At 59.4% G+C, this 18,127-nt stretch overlaps 3 protein-coding genes across 3 annotated transcripts in view; all 3 read left to right on the top strand.

Annotated features, from left to right (window-relative positions):
- PURB (purine rich element binding protein B) overlaps positions 1-1,475 on the top strand; it is a 2,466-nt gene extending 991 nt beyond the window's left edge. The window contains exon 2 of the mRNA XM_057387927.1: positions 5-1,475. Coding sequence (XP_057243910.1) covers positions 5-859 — 855 coding nt within the window. The 3' untranslated portion in view covers positions 860-1,475. The remainder of the gene's footprint in view (positions 1-4) is intronic.
- Positions 1,476-7,391: 5,916 nt separating this feature from the next.
- On the top strand, positions 7,392-12,131 carry LOC130586983 (histone H2A.V-like). Its single transcript, XM_057387928.1, is given in 5 exon segments — positions 7,392-7,580; positions 10,629-10,706; positions 11,242-11,355; positions 11,425-11,554; positions 11,808-12,131. Coding segments are annotated over 5 exon segments (573 nt in total). The 3' UTR covers positions 11,870-12,131.
- A 1,115-nt stretch (positions 12,132-13,246) lies between these two features.
- On the top strand, positions 13,247-18,121 carry LOC130586981 (S-adenosylmethionine synthase). Its single transcript, XM_057387926.1, has 9 exons — positions 13,247-13,524; positions 14,954-15,031; positions 15,109-15,231; positions 15,311-15,423; positions 15,515-15,658; positions 15,740-15,958; positions 16,352-16,534; positions 16,638-16,771; positions 17,120-18,121. Exons 1-9 carry the CDS (start codon positions 13,434-13,436, stop codon positions 17,220-17,222), a joined length of 1,188 nt encoding a protein of 395 aa, XP_057243909.1. The 5' UTR covers positions 13,247-13,433; the 3' UTR covers positions 17,223-18,121.
- Positions 18,122-18,127: the final 6 nt, after the last annotated feature.

Raw genomic sequence — 18,127 nt, 5'->3', positions numbered from 1 at the left:
CGAGCAGGAGACGCAGGAGCTGGCGTCCAAGCGGCTGGACATCCAGAACAAGCGCTTCTACCTGGACGTGAAGCAGAACGCCAAGGGCCGCTTCCTCAAGATCGCTGAGGTGGGCGCGGGCGGCTCCAAGAGCCGCCTCACGCTCTCCATGGCCGTGGCCGCCGAGTTCCGCGACTACCTGGGCGACTTCATCGAGCACTACGCGCAGCTGGGCCCGTCGAGCCCCGAGCAGCTGGCCCAGGCCGCCGGGCCGCCGGGCGAGGACGGCGCCGGCCCCCGCCGCGCCCTCAAGAGCGAGTTCCTGGTGCGGGAGAACCGCAAGTACTACCTGGACCTGAAGGAGAACCAGCGCGGGCGCTTCCTGCGCGTCCGCCAGACCGTGAACCGCGGCCCGGGGCTGGGCTCCACGCAGGGCCAGACCATCGCGCTGCCCGCACAGGGCCTCATCGAGTTCCGCGACGCCCTGGCCAAGCTCATCGACGACTACGGGGGCGAGGAGGACGAGCTGGGCGGCCCCGGCGGCGGCGGCCCGGGAGGCGGGGGGCTCTACGGGGAGCTGCCCGAGGGCACGTCCATCACCGTGGACTCCAAGCGCTTCTTCTTCGACGTGGGCTGCAACAAATACGGGGTGTTTCTGCGGGTCAGCGAGGTGAAGCCGTCCTACCGCAACGCCATCACCGTCCCCTACAAGGCCTGGGCCAAGTTCGGCGGCGCCTTCTGCCGCTACGCCGAGGAGATGCGCGACATCCAGGAGCGCCAGCGGGACAAGCTCTACGACCGGCGCGCCGGCCCGCCGGGGCCCGGCAGCGGCAGCGGCGCCGGTGACGACTCCGACGGCGACGACGTGGACGACGACTGAGCCGATCCCCCCAGCCCTCGACCCCGACGCCGGCCCCCCACCACCCCCCTCGAGCCCTGGGGCAAAGGGGTCCCCGATCCCCCCTCCCAGTGACGGGGCAAAGGGGTCCCCGAACCCCCCTCAACAGCGATGGGGCAAAGGGATCCCTGAGCCCCCCCACCCTCTTCCTAGCGACGGGGTGAAGGGGTCTCCAAATCCCCCACGATCCCRCTCCCAGCAATGGGACAAAGGGGTCCCCGAGCCCCCCCCTCCCCCAGCAGCGGTGAGGCACGGGGGTCCCCGAGCCCCCCGAGCCCCCCCTCCTGCCGCCACCGGAGAGAGAGAAACCGGCCCGACCGTGCCGCCGCCCGCGGCCCCCCTGCCCCCTCCTCTGCTCCCACCATGGGACCCCCCGGCCCCCAGGACTCGCTGCTTTGGGGGGGGACAGGGAGTCACCCGCAGCCCCCTCCCCTCCCGGTGCTTCCCCATCAAAACCAGCACCCGAGTGCCCCGGAGCCGAGGGGCAGCGGCAGCGCCCGGCGGGGGCAGCGGAGGCACCTTGGACCAACGGCCGTTCCCTCGGCTTGTGATTTTTCCTTCATTTTCCTTTTTTTTTTTTTTCCCCTCTTTCCACATTGGTTTGGTTTTTTTGTTTTTTTTTTTGGTTGTTGATTTTTTGGGATGCAAACTCCGGGCACCCGAACTGGAACCTGCCCTGAGCTGGCAGCTCCCTGACAATTAGGGAAGATTTCCWCTGTTCTGCCGATTTCTGACCGTTTTTCCCCCCTCCCCCTGTTTCCCGCCGGGAAGGGGGAGGCGCCGGCACAAAGCACAAGGAAAAACTCGACGGGGTGAAACATCTTCCCCTTCTCTCCAAATAAGGCGCCTCCGGCCCCGTTTCACCAGGACCCGCCGGAATCCGCCCCTTGGCTTCACCCAAATTGGATTTTCCGGCCCCAAATCCATAGCCACGCCTGGCCCCGGCACCTTGGGGGTGGATTTTGGAGGATTATTGTTATTTTTTGCCTCCTTTTGTCTTTTTTTGCCCCCCTGGGCCCGGCCCTGGCGCCGCCTGGCCCCTCCAGCCACCTCCTATTAAACACATTTTTCCACTCTGAAATAGTCTTTTTTTAAAATTCTTTTTCACTTCCTCTGCTCARTCCTGCCCTGTCCAGAATTCCGGTTTTTCACCCCGTTTTCCCAGAACTCTGAACTCCGTCGCTCTCATTCCAAAGTTTTGCCTCTTCTCCAACGGTTTCACCACTTTTAGGACTTTTCTTTTTTTTCTTTTAATCCATTTTTGGGCGCCCAATCAGCWGCCTCTTTAATTTATTACCACGGATCTGGCGTCTCCTTCTCTCCATATTTATTGGGAAGTGAGGAACAGCCGCAGACCCCTGGGGGACCCCCTGCACCACAGGGACGCCGTTGTCCATCCGTCCGTCTGGCCTCTGGCCCCATCCCGCTGCTCCCGCTGCCGTCGCTCTTTTTAAAGGGATTTTTAAAAGCAAATTTCTTCCGTTTATCCCATTTTTAAAGCCTTCTCCGTTGCAAAGGACCCGGATCCCTCACTCACTCACACGGGAGCAATAGTCCTTCCTCGATGGCCGATGTGTCCGTACTGTATTTTGTAGCCTCAGGCAGCTCTTTCTGGTGAATTCCTGCTGTATCCACCCATCCTCCTGGTCCTGTGTTCTTTGCCACGGAGAAAAACCATAAACCACGACGGCGACGACGGATTTGGGGGGAAAAAAATGCTCCCAGCTCCGCGGGACTCACCGGCGTCCTGCCGCGGGACCTCTCCTTTTATTTTTGAAGAGGATGAGATATATATATATATATATATATATATATAAAAATATATATATATTCCTTTGGTTTTCTTTCTTTTGGCTGAATTGCGGTGATTTAGCCTTCTTTCTACTCTGGGAGAGCGGCGGAATTGCTGCCAGCCCGGCCCAGCTCCGGGGAGCTGGCTAGAAATACCTGGAAGAGGAAAAAAAAAAAAAGGCAAAACCACCAAAATCCAGTAATAAACCCAAAAAARCAGCTCCCGGCGTCGGCTCAGGGAGCCTTTCCTGGCCGGAGAAGCGCTGGATGCATGGACACAACCTCCCACAGCTCCATTTGGGTGGGAAGAGCAGAGCACGTCGGGGGAAGACAGCGGAAAAAACAGCCAAAATGAGATAAAATGGGGAAGAAAGGGGATTTGAGGTGCCCGCTGGAGTGAGGGGAGTGGCTGTGGGGGCTGCCTTGGGGGAGGGGAGCTTGGGGGGCAGTTTTGGGKTTTTTTTTCTCTTGGAGTCCCCCAGGAGCTGGTGGGTATTTCCCAGGAAAGTGGGACAACGCYGGCATCTCCCCCAAACCCCCTTCCCATCTCTCTGTGTATAGACATGGCTGTGTGTACATAAGTCAGATTCGGTTGGGTTTTGGGTTGAATTCTGTAGAAAATGGGCAAATTGCTTTTTTTTTTTTTACGTTTTAAACCACAAATAGGGGGAAAAATAATCCGAATTCCTGGTACTTCCAGCTTTGATGCCCCATAGGGGCCAATGGAAAACACAATGATGGCTGTACAGACAGAAAGTTGGAAGTCTTGTACAGCACCCCAAAATTCGCTGGAAATACCCCAAGTGGCTGGGTCCAGAGCCTGTGGTGCCTCCAGGGCAAGTTCAATCAGCTTCAATTCTTTTTGCCCTAAAAAATATGGAAGAAAATTTGGATTCTCTGCCGTGTTTCCAGGCGATTTGAGGGCGGTGGGGGATGTTTCAGGCGAGCCATGCCAGCAGCTCCTCATGTTGGTGACAAAACCAACCCAACCCCTCATGGGCCTCTGCTAAAAAAAAGTGGGGRAAAAAAATCACAAAAAACTGGAAAAGATTTTTTAAAAAGCAGCTGAGGGAGCACTAGGGGTGTGCGGGGCAATGCACCAGGGAGCTCGGCAGGTATTACCAGTGGGAAATTCCAGCCAGCTCCATGGATGCTCCCAGATGTTCCTGCAGGGCGAGGCCCGGCCACGGGTGCCATCGCCCCTCCTCAGCCTCCTCATCCTCGCGGAGCCGGTCGAGCCAGCAGCACCAGAACCAAGCCAAGCGGAGTGGTGGAGTCRGGGCTGGGTGTTGGCAGGAGAGCCCAGATGTGGGCGGGACAGCTGGGGAGGAGCACGGCGTGGCCTGGAGCTGCCTCAGARCAGCGGCCCCAGGGGGTTCTGAGCATGGGTCTGGCACGGGTGGCTCACTGGGCCCCAGCACATGGGTCATCCATCCCAGCCAGGGGGCTGGAGAATCATCGGTGGGGAGAGCGCTGGATCCTCCTCCTCCAAGAGACAGAAGCTCCAAGAGTTGGATTCTCTGACAGCTGGGTCCTCCAAGATTTGTATCCTCTGGAAGATGAATCCTCTCAGTGYCCGATCCTCCTCTGAGAGCTGGTTCCTCCTCCAAGAGTTGGATCCTTCAAGAACTGGATCCTCTGAGCACCAGATCCTTCTCTGAGTGCTTGATCCTCCTCCAGGTTGGATCCTCTGAAAGCCAGACCCTCCCAAGAGTTGGATCCTCWTGAGAGACGGATCCACCGGATGCTGGACCCTCCTCTTCAAGCTGGATTCTTTTTCAAACACCAGATCCTCCTCGGAGAGTTGGATCCTCTGAGAACTGGATCCTATGAATGTTGGATCCTTCTCCCGAGCGCCGGATCCTCCTCAGAGCAGCAGATCCCCCAGGAGCGCCACCTCCCTCCCCGAGCGCTCGCCACCATGTCCCTTTGCCGAAAAGAGAAAAAAAAAAGAAAGTTTTATTCCTGTTATTTTTTTAATGAAAGAAAAACAAAAACTAAAGCAAACCTGCACTTTAGGCGGCCGGGGGGGCCGGGGCCCCCGTGTCCCTTCCCTGCGGCCGGCGGGGCGGCTCCAGGGGCCGGAGGCAGGTCCTGGGTGTTACCACTAGCGCAGACGAGGCCGACGTGACGAACTCCTCCTGCTCCGAGCACTCCTGACGTAGCAGATTTTTGCAAATGGAGTTTTACAGTCTATATTTAAAGAATTGTATGTTTGTAACAAATAAAGTATGCGGAAAAGTGAATGAAAACCAGCCCGGGCCCAACTTGCTCCTTGTGGGTGCCATGGGGGGCCCTGAGGGTGGAGCTGATGCCACCTTTGCAGTGTGGGGTGGGGTGGTCACCTGGGGCATTACGGGGACACACGGGATGTGAAGGTGTCAGGAGCACAAAAGGGGCACATGGGGTCCCCCACCTTGTCCTGATGGGTTTCCCTGACTCTGGGGAATTGGGGGTGTGAGGTACCAGCATGATGGGTTAGGATGAAGTGGTGGTGTGGCTCAGGTGTGTTGTGTGTCACAGCTTGGGCTGGTGTGCGCACGGGTATAAGGTGTGTGTGTGTGTAAAGTGTGTAGGGGGTGCATGTGGGTGTGTGTAAGGTATTTGTAAAGTGAGTATAAGGCATGTGTGCCACCACATGGCTGCCTGGTATGGGTTGTGTGTGTGTGTAAAATTTGTGTAAGGAGTGTGTGCCATCACACGGCTGCCTGTGTGCAAGGGTAAGTCTGGGAGGGTTTGGTGTGGCACGCGTGTGGTGTGTGTGCCATGGCTCAGGCAGGTGCGTGCACAGATGTGAAAGGCTTGTGTGCCGTGCACGGTGTGTGTGTGTCAAGTGTGCGTGCTATCACACGGCCGTGTGGCGTGTGCCCAAGCACGGTGCCATGCCCGCAGCTGTGTGCCTGTGTGCCGTGTCCCCTCCGTGCCCGTGCCGTGTCCCCGCGGGCGGTGCTGCAGCCCCCTCCCCCCGCGCTGCGGCTCCCTGCGGGCTCGGGCTCATCTGAGGACACGCAGGGACCCGCCTGCGCATGAGCCGCCGCCGCCGTCACCGCCATCACTGTCACCGACACCGGGGCCTGGCGCGACCCCCGATCCCCGCCCCATTCCGAGCCCCCAGCGCGCACGTCCTCGAGGTCCACAGGAGCGGCTGCTTCGGCCCCATCCCCGGCCCCATCCCCGGCCCCATCCCATCCCATCCCGCAGCTGCTCCGGCCCCCCCGGTTGGAAGAGGTGGGGACAGCCGGGGGGCCTCTGGATTGTGCCCGGGGTGGGGGCCCAGCCCCCCGCAGTTGCTGCCCGGGCAGGTGCGGGCGGTGTTGCGTGCCCTGGGGTGCGGGGAGCAGCTGCGGGATGAGGGGCTGGGGGCACCCTGAGCCTCGCCGGCAGCTGCAGCGAGGGGCGGGGGGATACACCACCCCCCAGCCCGGTGCTGCAGCGAAACTGAGGGGCAGGGTAGGAACCTCGGGGGGGACAGTGACAGTGACAGATGAAAACGTCATCCTCCTCCTCATCGCCCTCCTGCTCCTCCCAGCCCGTGCAGCCGGGGCAGAGCGGCTGTGGGACGGGGAATTGGGGGCCGCCTTGAGTCTCCCGACAGCTGCAGCGAGGGACGGGGTGCGCCTCGCCCCCGCCCAATGCAGGGCACTTGTGGCACCGGGGCCGGGACAGCCGGGGGAGACAGTAACAGGTGCCTCCCTCCCTCCCTCCCCCCAGCCATGGTCAGCGTGGAGCAGGGAGGGTGTGGGGCTGGGGACCCCCTGAGTGCCCCCGGCAGTGCAGCGAGGAGCGGCGGCTGTGCCGTAACCCCCACCCTGCCCGGTGCTGGGGGGAAACCGCGGCCCAGCAGCGACGACAGCCGGTGGGGAGGGGACAGTGACCGCACCCGGTGCAGCCGGGCTGGGCTGCCCTGGCACCGACCCCAGCCCGGGCTGGGCTGCCCTGGCACCGACCCTCGCTCGGAATCCCCAGTTCCATTTACAAACTCACCTCGTCACACAATTTGACACTAAAATGGGCTCGTCACGAGAAACGCAGTTTTTATTTACTGTGACACGTTTGTTCCGAAAAGGCACCCCCACACCCCCCAACAGTACAGACTATGAATTTTGGGCCTTCTTTAGCCACACTTGACTCCTGCCGCCATCACTGACAATCCCTTCGGGCTCTCGAGGTCCGCCCCAGAAACTGCAGGGTCTATGTTACCTCACTACCGTTGCCCTTATCCCTCATCCTACGGGGCAGCGCCGGTTATTTCTGCACTGCCTGAAAGAAACACACGGAGGGTCAGAGGYACCGGCGGGCCTGRGTGTTCCCGGGCGGATTCCTCTCAYGCCGGGGCCGTGYCAGGAAAGAAGCCCCTGGCCCGACAGAACCCTTTAGAAGGGTCTGGGGCGCAGCGGGACCCTCGACCCTCCCGGACGCAACAAACCCCCGCCCACCCACGCTCCCCTCAGTCTCGTGTCCTATCCCCTCCCCGAGCTCCCCTTCCTCCCCTCACACAAACAAGACCGGGGGCGGGGCGATGGAATGGGCGGGAAACACCAGCGCCGTCCCATTGGCTGATATAGCTGTCCGTCATCATGATCCCGCCCACTGTCGCAGGGCTCTCTCTTTCTATTCGCCGGGCGGTGACGTCACCCACGTGAGGACGCCCCGCCCTCACCCCGCTGCGTGCCGTGTGCAAAGGCAACACAGCCGTTAAACGAGCCGCGGGGCGGAGCCAGKCATGGACGGGGCAAGAAGCGGCTCTCCTATTGGGCACCGWGAGATGTTCAAATAAGTATGGGAGGCGGTGATTGGTGGCGGTGCGGCGCGGCCCGCCGCCCCCGCCCGGGCGGGTCATTGTCTGGAGGCTCCTGAGGCGGGTCGGGCGCGGCGGCGGTTCTGGGGTTCGGACGGCGGCGGCGGCACCATGGTGAGGGCAGAGGCAGCYGGGGGCCTTGCGACTCGCGGGGCTGGCCAGGACAACGCGGTCGGTGTGAGCCGGGCCCCGTGGGGCCGCCAAYGGGCGCTGTTGTCGGCCCAGGCCGAGCGGGGCCAGGGAGACGGGCCCTGATCCGTGACCTTGGGTCCGGCCCGGCGCTCCTCCGGTGCCCCGTGGCTGCCGCTGCCTGGCTCCTGGGGAGGGGGTTYGTCCTACCCCCCAAATCCGGCCCTGCCGGTGCCCTCCGGCGCTGTCAGAGAGCTGCAGTGTCGGCCGGTGTCTCCTCGGTCGCGATTTGTGCTGTTTTCAGTTCGTTTGGGCGGGAGGAAGGGACTACCGGGGGGGAAACGTCARCCGAGGGGCACGAGCGGGCTGTGTCAGCCGCCCGGCGCCTCCCCCGGGGTTACGCGGATACATCTCATCCCGCTTCCCGAGGGAACGGCCTGGGCCGCGGGGCAACAAAAGCGGGGCTTCAACCTCCCCGGTGCCCCGTTTGTGTGGGCCCGTAGGGAGAACGGGGGGAGGCGGGTCTGGAGCTGTCAGCGAGGGCGGGCAGGTGGGATGTGGGTTCGGGTTATCTGCGAGAGGTTCCGTGGATCTGTAGGATGCTCTGGGCCGTTCTAAAGATCCGTGGGGGGATATTGAGCGGGTTCCCTGGATTCACAGGGGGCTTGGGGTACTGCATGGATCCGCGGGAGGGTTCCGTGGTTACACAGGGGGTTTCTATGGRTTTGCAGGAGTGTTCGGGAGGTTCTGTGAACATACCCTGTGGATCCACAGGAGAAGTTCTGTGGATCCGCAGTGAGCTTGAAGGGTTCCCTGGATCTGTAAGGGATTTCTCTGGGTTTGTAGGGGACTCGAGAGGTTCTGTGGTATCAGAGGGGCGGGAGGGTTGGGCGATTGGGTGTTTGAGGAATTCTATGGATCCTTGGGAGGTTCTGTGCATCCACAAGTGGACTTGAGGGGATTCCATGGGGGACTGTGGCATTCCCGGAGGTTCCAGAGCTGGAGATAAGGGCCCCGATCCCTCAGCGTTAACATGGAAACATCGTTGGATTATGCAACCCCTGCTGCCGCCAAGAATTGTGCTTGGGGATGTCTGGGAATGTGCGACAGGAGATAAGAAGTTACTGTTTGAAGGGGTTTTATCCTGTTTGAAGCAAGGAAAAAAAAAAAAAGTAGTTTGCCTGCTGTGAGGGATTCCGCATGTCAGAGTTGGGGAGGATTTTTATCACGGGAATGTGCTTCCAGCAARGAGCTTTGGTGGAGAGAAGGGATGCAGATGTCACAGGGATTGTCTGAGTCCCTGGGAGCCCCAGTTCTGGRGGGAGGGTGRGGAGAGAATCCTCGGAATTCCCTCCTCAGGAGGGAGGAGYCCAGGAGCCTTCAWTCCCTGYRTGGAGTGTTATGAGCTCTCATGAGGAGCYRGGGGCAGCTGGGCTTGGGGGACCTCCTGTGTTCCCTCTGCAAACCCCGTGGAGGGTTGGTGAAAATCGGGACAAACCTTGGCATTTCCATGGCGAGACYTTTCTTCCTTCTTTTTAGTCAACCCCCCTGTAAAGATGTATCAGGCAGGCAGCTCCAAGCAGGAAAACCTGGTGTAGTAGTGGGAAAATTCACAGCTGGCCGATAAAAGCCCTCAGTGGGAACAGCCAGTGCTTTTCCCAAAGCTGTCTTTTATTCTTAGAGCAAGGAAATATCCCCAAATCCCCCTTTCCTTCCCATAAATCTTCCTTTCAACCCCTCAAATCCTCCTTTGAGGAAGGCAGTTTTACAGAGTGATGTTTTCTCTTGATAAAAGTAATTCCTGGTGCTTCACCGTTTCTCCAAATCATCCCTGAAGACCCTCCTGTTKCTACTGCCAGGACACAGAGTGGGTTTGCCAGGTCCTGCCATTCCCAGAGCCAGATCCCCCATGGCCTCACCCGGCATCCTCTGCTTGTTTTAATCACCTCGGGATTAATTAATGCCCTCTCCTGACTAATTTTTTTTTCCAATGTTTGAGCTGTGTTAACTCCCASCTKGYTGGGATGRGACRGGACACAGATCTTGGATGTTCCCAGGTTGACCAGCATCTTGTTTTAGGGATTAATGTGYTCCACTTGYTCTTCTGGGRTCTCTGGGTCCTTTCAGCTCCTTCACCATGAGTCAAAATTCCTCCTTTTTAGAGGAGATGGGGATTGTGGGATCAATATGTGCTATAAAAACAGGGATTATGACTCTCCAGGGTGTTTCAGGCTCTGCTCTCTCTCTGCTGTTGCTTCTTGTCTCTCTTTGGGCTGAAAAACTTGGTTTGGGGGATTATTACTCCTGGTTTTTTTGTGGTTATTATTTTTTTTTTTTTACCTGGAGCAGATTTTGTGTTGCTGATGTGCTTCACATGAAGGGTGCAGCTCCCTGTGCCTTCCTTAGGAATGGCTCTCATTAGTGATTCATTACGTCATGGGGTCTTCCCATATCCCTGGAATCCATGAATTTCCTGACAGCGGATGGGAGAGCCCAGCAAACCCGTGCTTGGCTCTTCCTTGTTACTCAGCAACTCCCAAAGGCTTGGCTTTGGCATTTCCACCACTTCCAACATGATTTTCATTAAATCCACAATTTCTGGGGCTCCCACATACTGTGAAGTAGGAAGGGACTTATCTCTGAATCCCACAGGATTCACATTCCCACGTACAGGAGCAATGTTCTGCCTAGTGTCCAGTGTCACAATTTGGAGAAATCGAAGCTGAAATCAAACTGGCCTCACAAGTGCTGAAAAACARTGCCTGACAACRGGATTTTGGGCTGGTTTTCTCCCATTTGKCRTTTTCTGGAAARTACTGGGAATAGTGGCAGCAGGAATAAGACRCYTGSATGAGGGARCAGCTGCTGCATGCTGAAAATCTCCCTTGTCCTCTTGAATCTGGGTTTGAGAGGCCCTGAGTTGCCAGGGAGCTGCCAGATTATCCTGTAGCAGATCCCTCTGTCTTAGAATTAACGAGATTGTTTGGAATCAGGGATTAATTAGATTAATTAACAGGCCCCTTTCTCCCCCAGGCTGGCGGCAAGGCGGGCAAGGACAGCGGCAAGGCCAAGGCCAAGGCCGTGTCGCGCTCCCAGAGAGCCGGGCTACAGGTATGGCTCATGGAATCAACAGAAAACAGGAATTTCTGGCAGGTGGGGGGCCCAAAACCCTCTTGTTTTGGGTGAAAATYGAATATTGTGGAATTTGGAGGCTTATGGAGTGTGGAGGGCTCACAAAGGGGGTTTGCAGTCAGGTGGGACAGAGAGGATGGGAAGATTAATTGGGAGAATCAATGATTGTCATTATATATTCTGCTTAATAATTATAATAACTTAAAATGCAATTATTTTATGCTATACAAAGTGCAATTATGTCATTACTTTATAAGAGCAATATATATAATATATTTATATATAATAACATAATGTATTCTTATGAAATATATTAATTTTATATATYAATAATAAATCGGATCATTATAATTAACATATCTTCTGTTTAGAGAAGATTGTGTTGAGTTGCTCCTGGAAGCTGCAGCCAGGCARGGTGGGGAATCTTTTGGGCCCAAGTCAGCAGTATAGGGTATAACTATGCATATTGGGGCGGGGCTATGGGTGTTAATGAGGTTTTTAATTGCCCCCCCAGTTCCCAGTCGGCCGCATCCAYAGGCATCTGAAGACTCGGACTACCAGCCACGGGCGTGTGGGAGCCACGGCAGCCGTGTACAGTGCAGCCATCCTTGAGTACCTGACCGCTGAGGTAGGACCCCCCTCCCCAGACCCTGCACCCCTKCCCATGGCATTCCCACCTCTTGCTGGTGTCCTGCAGGTGCTGGAGCTGGCCGGGAAYGCTTCCAAGGATCTCAAAGTCAAGCGGATCACACCCCGGCACCTGCAGCTGGCCATCCGCGGTGATGAGGAGTTGGACTCCCTGATCAAAGCCACCATTGCTGGTGGAGGTGGGCATCATTCCCACGTTTCCATCCTTGATTGGGGATTTTAGCAAGAAGAAGGGGAAATACGGGAAAATGAAATGGAATTTGGCAGTTGGCATAAATGCATGGGCTTGCTGCTTCCCTAGATTCACACTGAAGGGATCCAGTCAGCCAGCATTCATACTGGATTTTCACAAAATGGGGAATTGAGGATTTTTTGGAGTGTCTTGGGAATTCTGCAAGTGGCTTGACAGGAATTCTTCCCTCCTCTCCACAGGTGTCATTCCCCACATCCACAAGTCCCTGATTGGGAAGAAGGGACAACAGAAAACAGCGTAGAGGGAGCGTGGCGCCGGATCCCCCCGTCATCGTACTGTACCTGGGCACAGGAACATCTCGGGGAAAGGAGGAGTTTTTTTTAAGGAATAGTTCAAAGGAAGAGCATAGAGGATTGACTGTAGAGGAAACATTGGGATGGGTTTAGATTCTGAGTAGGACACACCGCGGGCCGTGGGGTGGCAGCTGGGGGTGGGTGAGGGGCTCAGCTGCCCCCACGTTTTATACAAAAATGGAACCCATAAACCATTTTTTACAAAAAAAAAAAAAAACCCTCTCCTGTGGTAGCGGGGAGTGGGAGGGGTCGGGAATGTTTGCAACATCCCCGGACCCTGGCAGCGGGTGGAGTGGCCTGGTGCAAGCAACTTGCAAATAAGTCTGAATGCAAAAACACGGTGAAATGACAAACACCGCCCACTATGCAAATAACGGGGGGTGGGTCGTGTCCAAGGCTCCGCCTCCCGGGCGCACATGGCCGGGTGTGTCCCTCTGTCCTTGCCTGGACACAGGAATGTGTCTGTCCATCTGTCCATTGTGTGGGGGTATCTGTGTGTCCATCTGTCCCAGGGCTGGGGGTGCCAGTGGGCACGGAGTCTGGGTGTCCATCAGATGTGGCTGTGTGGGTGCTAGATGTCTGTACTGGGCATCTGCAGATGTCAGGGTCTGCCAGTCCTGGGTGTCACTCTCTCTTGAGCACATGTCCTTGTCCACCTCCTGCCTACCCGTTCCTGTACGAGCCCTGGGGAGCCCCATATGCAGCCAGCTGTGGGGGTGCCCGAGCCGGGACCAGAGGTGGTGGCGGGAGGAGCCGCAGCCGGGGCGACTTCTGCACTGGTAACACCGGGCTCTGGTTGCATCAGGCGTCAAGTGGCCCTAACGGCCTAGGGCAYCATCACCGCCGTGCCCGGGTTTAGAGCCGCCCCGCCGGACCGCAGCGCCTGGGCAGCCGCGGGATCGGTCGTGACCAGAGTCTGCGGCCAGGGCGGGGTCGGGCCGGGGTCGCTGCAGGCGGGCCCGAGGCCGCACAATGGCGACGCTGCCGTGCGCAAGATGGCGGCGGGGGGGCGGGGTCGTCCTCGCTGCCCGCCGGCCGTGCACTGCGCATGCGTGCCCCGKMCCGTCGCCAGGCGCACGCGCRCGSCGCCGCGCGCCYGGAGGTKCAGGGCCGCGCCGGAGGCACCATGCGGCCTCCACGGGAGAGTACGGCGGGGAGCATTGGTGCCCGCCTGCAGCACCACGCTCTGCGGAATAGAGGAGACTGTCTGACCGGCAGTTGAATACCAGTCATTGCTCCGCTGGCATCGGAATGCTCAGGGCTTCCCCAGCGGTTGAGCCCACTCTGCAGGTTACGTAACGYGCTCCCCCTGCCCGACTGCAGTGGTTCTGTCCCCTCTCCTCCGCGGGTCGTATTTCGCTCGCCATTGGCTGGGTGCGGCAGYGGGGCGTGGCGAGGAGGCTATAACTAGAGGTGGTGCGGCAGGGGCCGCGTTCAGTCTACTGCGGCGGTGTTTGGGTTCTGTTGCTGTCGTGCTTTCCCCTGCTGCCTATCGCCGCCCATCGCGCCGCCATGAACGGGCAACTGAACGGTTTCCACGAGGTGTTCATCGAGGGGGGCACGTTCCTCTTCACCTCCGAATCCGTGGGCGAGGGGCACCCAGGTGCGGGCCGCRCGGGGCTGGGCGGGGCGGCTATTGCGCAGGCGCGACCGGGCGGGGGGGAGGATGAGGATGGTGAGGATGAAGATAAGGGTGAGGATGAGGATGGAGGGAGTGAAGGTGGGCCGGGGGCGTGGGGGGTTGGGGGCGGTGACGCGGGCGGGCGCGCGCGCAGTGTGAGGCGGGCGCGCGCTCGCCGCATTGCGGGCCCGGCGCGCACGTGCTGCCCGCGTGGGGCGGGACACGGGGGTGACGATGGAGCGGGGGGGGCCCGGTACCGTTGTGACTCAGCCGTGACTAAGCAACTCCCGGTGCCCCCGCACCCCGTGGGACCCCCGCTGGGGGCTCCCCCCTCGCCTGGATGCCGGGGATAAGACAGGCCTGGTGACCCTCACACACCTACCCCGGCGCGGGGTGTCGCCCTTAGTCCACCCTACGCCCCCTGAGGGTGTCTCCGGTGTCGCCCGGGCGGAGATGTAGCGTCGTGGGTCTCCCCAGATGTGTCCTCCCGCCGCAGCTGGGGGGTTATACTGCTCTCGGCGAGTGGTTGGAGTCACCCCAGTTCGGTATTAGCCGGTGCCGGTCTACCCCAGTCTTTGTCCTCGCTGATTTGGGGCACATGACCGTTAATCTGCGGAGGCAGCTGCCAACGCCCAGCACCCGCTGCCTGGGCACACCCAGCACCCTGGAACCCCCTCAGCTCCGGACACTCCAGCACCCAGGATCAGGGCACCCCCAGTACGTGCTGAGTTCCCCTCAGCTCCGGGTTCCCCTTGGACTCCCAACACCCCACAGCTCCAGTCGTTCTGGCTCCAGCACGCACAGCCTGATGGCACAACATGTGGCTGCTCTGGGGYTCTCCCTACACTGCCTGAGGGAGGAGGATGTGAGGTCCATTTCCTCACTCCTTTACCCCAAAAAGCATCCAGGGGACCCTCTTCCCCTTACCTCAGCTGGGCGCTACCTTGTCCTCACCCAGATACTTTCTGGAAGGTCGCTGCCAAGGACACCCGCAGTCCTGGTGACACGGGTGGCCGTTGGGACACCCCTGGGACACCCTGAATACCCCCCACCCTAACAAAACACCTCAGAAGCAGGAGGAAGCTGGGTGTCTGGTGGGGTATGGCTGGAACAGCTTTGGCTGGGGGCAGAGCTGCTGAAAGCTGGCATGCTGCGGATTTGGGAAGCTGAGACACRGGTCTGATCCCCTTGATGGTGCCACAGGGCTTAGCCTTGGTTGAAGCTGGAGCGTAACTGGGACATGCCTCAAATTCCAGACTGGGGACAAGGCGAGGGCTGTGTACACCCTGGGGGCGCTCCTGGATTATGGGGCTCCRATCCCTCTGCCAGAGGCTCCGGAAGGAAGGGCTGTGCCGTGCCGTGCTGGGCTGTCCCACGCCACTGTGACGCCTTCTGCTCTCTATGTTCCCAGATAAAATCTGYGACCAGATCAGTGATGCTGTCCTGGACGCCCACCTCAAGCAGGACCCAGATGCYAAGGTGGCCTGTGGTGAGTAAGGGCACAAGGAGACAATGGGTGAGTGACGTGGAGATGACACCATGCTGATGTCACGCTTTCTCCTGCAGAGACAGTGGCCAAAACCGGGATGATCCTGCTGGCGGGGGAGATCACCTCACGGGCCAACGTGGATTACCAGAAGGTGGTCCGGGACACCATCCGACACATCGGCTACGATGACTCCTCCAAAGGTGTGTCCCGGGGKGCCACCACCTCAGTGACAGCACAAGGGTGGCACTGGGCTCACCACAGCTCCCTTTCCCCCCTCAGGCTTTGACTACAAGACGTGCAATGTGCTGGTGGCCCTGGAGCAGCAGTCCCCGGACATCGCCCAGGGCGTGCACCTGGACCGCAGTGAGGAGGACATTGGTGCTGGTGACCAGGTGAGACCTGGGGCTGCGGGGCTGCTGTGGTGTGACCGAGCGTTGGATGTGATCGAGGGTTGGGTGTGACACCCCTGTCCCTGTGCCGCAGGGGCTGATGTTCGGCTACGCCACAGACGAGACGGAGGAGTGCATGCCCCTCACCATCGTCCTGGCGCACAAGCTCAATGCCAAGCTGGCTGAGCTGCGCCGCARCGGAGCCCTGCCCTGGCTGCGTCCCGACTCCAAGACACAGGTGAGGTGCTGGCAGGTCCCCAGAGGCCTCAAGAGCTCCTTGTTTTCCCTTGGCTGCCTTCTGACTGGTGTCCCCTGGCAGGTGACGGTGCAGTACATGCAGGACCGCGGGGCAGTGATCCCCATCCGGGTGCACACCATCGTGATCTCGGTGCAGCACGATGAGGACGTGTGTCTGGATGAGATGCGCGAYGCACTCAAGGAGAAGGTCATCAAGGCTGTGGTGCCCCCCAAGTACCTGGATGATGACACCATCTACCACCTGCAGCCCAGCGGCCGCTTCGTCATCGGTGGGCCCCAGGTGCGGCTGAGGGCACTGTGGTGACAAATGTGACACTGTAGTGGTGGTGATGGCAGTTGTGATGGAACGGTGATGGTGGCAGCCGTGATGGTGCAGTGATGATGGCTGAGGGGTGGTGACAACACGGTGACAGTGCTGACGTGGTGACAGCGTGACGGTGGCATAGTGGTGGCAGTTACAATGGTGTGATTGTGGTGGTGATGGCACGGTGGTGACAGTATGGTGGATGTGTTTATATGGTGGTGACAATGGCACAGTGGTGACAGATGGTGYGGTTATGGTGGCAGTGATAAAGCAACAGTGGTTACAGCATGGTGTGGCAGCAGTGATGGCTCCGTGATGGTGGCACTGGTGACAATACGGACACGGTCGTGACGCTGCTGTCCCCAACAGGGTGACGCRGGGCTGACGGGCCGCAAGATCATCGTGGACACGTACGGGGGCTGGGGCGCGCACGGAGGCGGCGCCTTCTCGGGCAAGGACTACACCAAGGTGGATCGCTCGGCCGCCTACGCTGCGCGCTGGGTGGCCAAGTCCCTGGTCAAGGCTGGGCTGTGCCGCAGGGTGCTGGTCCAGGTGGGTGCTGCTCTGGGACGAGGCTGCTCCGGGTGGGTGCTGGGGCTCCCCTCCCCAGACTCCAGAGGGTCCAGCGTCACCCGCACCCTGCCTCCCCACACAGGTCTCGTACGCCATCGGGGTCTCACACCCCTTGTCCATCTCCATCTTCCACTACGGCACCTCCCAGAAGAGCGAGCGGGAGCTGTTGGAGATAGTCAAGAAGAACTTCGACCTACGGCCCGGGGTCATCGTCAGGTAACGGGCGTGGGGGGGCTGTGCTGGGGGGCGGGGGCGGGCGGGGGTCCCTCCCGGAGCAGCCTGGGGACCGCCTGGCGCCCTGGACCCGGYGCGGAGCTGCTCGGCTGGAGGAGAAGGCGCGCTCGGGGCGCAGACAGGGTAAGTATCCGCCGGAGCCGAGCGCTTGGAGCTTCCCCGGAGCCGGGAGCGTGCCGGGTGTTTTGGGGGAGTGGCTGGGGAAGCTCCAACCGCCCCGCGGGGTGGGGAGGAGGCGGAGGCGCCGCTGCGGAACCCCGGGCCAGGCAGGGAAGGGGCGAAGGCTGGACCCTAGGGCTGCCTCACTGAGTCGGGAATTGTGTATTCCAGGGATCTGGATCTGAAGAAGCCCCTTTATCAGAGGACTGCAGCCTATGGCCACTTTGGTAGGGACAGTTTCCCTTGGGAAGTGCCCAAAAAACTAAAATACTGAGGAAAAAAAGCATTGTTAGGGCTTTTCCCCCCACTCCTGCGGGCGTAGGTTACAGAGAAGCCCGTGGGCTCTGGGGGAAAGAGCTCCCGGCCCCACCCCCAGGCTCCCTAGCCCACCCTGTTTTCTCTCACCATCGTTTTGGTTGTGTGGGGACCACGTGCCTCTCCTGGAGCCCCTCCCTGTGTCCCCCCAAATCCCTCCGGATGGTTTTTAACAAATCTGTCTTTACTCCGAACTCGGAGATGGGGAAAAAGGCCCAAGTGCCCTCCCTAGCCCTCCCCCATGCCTCCACAGTCCCACTGTGGCAAGAGCCACCCCATTCTGGGTCCCAGCAGTCCTGCTGTGGGGGGAATACCCCATTTTGTCACCCCCCCATTCCCCCTTGACTCCAAATTCCACTACATCAGGGGGTTCCCCCATTTTGGCTCCCCCTGTTCCCTCCCCCCCAGTTCCACTGGAGGAACACTCATTTTGGCTCCCCCAGTGCCACTGGTGAGGGGGGACACCTCCCATTCCACTTCCCCTACCCCCTGGGACCTCGCTGGTGCTGGGTTTGGTTCTTAACCCTCATTTTTAACCTCTTTTTGTTCCAAAAATGCACATTTTGGGGGCGGGGGACATGCTAAAACCGACCCCCAACCCCCCCATGAGGGTTCGGTACCAGAGGAAAACATTTTACATTCTTTTTCTTGGGTTTTAATCCAAAAGCTGAAGCGACTCCCCCACTGCACAACTCCTCCACCCCCCAACTTGGTCCAGATTTTGGGGGGAAAGGGGGGGCATTTGGCGCTTGATACTTGAAGGTTTGGTCTATTTATTGTGCGCCGAGGCGGGGGCGTGAGTACAGAGAAGTCCCCGCACTCAGCCGGCAGCTCCTGATCCCTGAAAGCCCCCCCTTCCCCTCC

Source organism: Malurus melanocephalus, unplaced genomic scaffold (assembly GCF_030028575.1).
Source record: "Malurus melanocephalus ecotype Western Australia unplaced genomic scaffold, MMel_1.1 scaffold_1439, whole genome shotgun sequence".
NCBI classification, from domain to species: Eukaryota; Metazoa; Chordata; class Aves; order Passeriformes; family Maluridae; genus Malurus; species Malurus melanocephalus.
The sequence above is the reverse complement of the archived record's forward strand: the minus strand, read 5'-3'. Positions and strand labels throughout refer to the sequence as shown.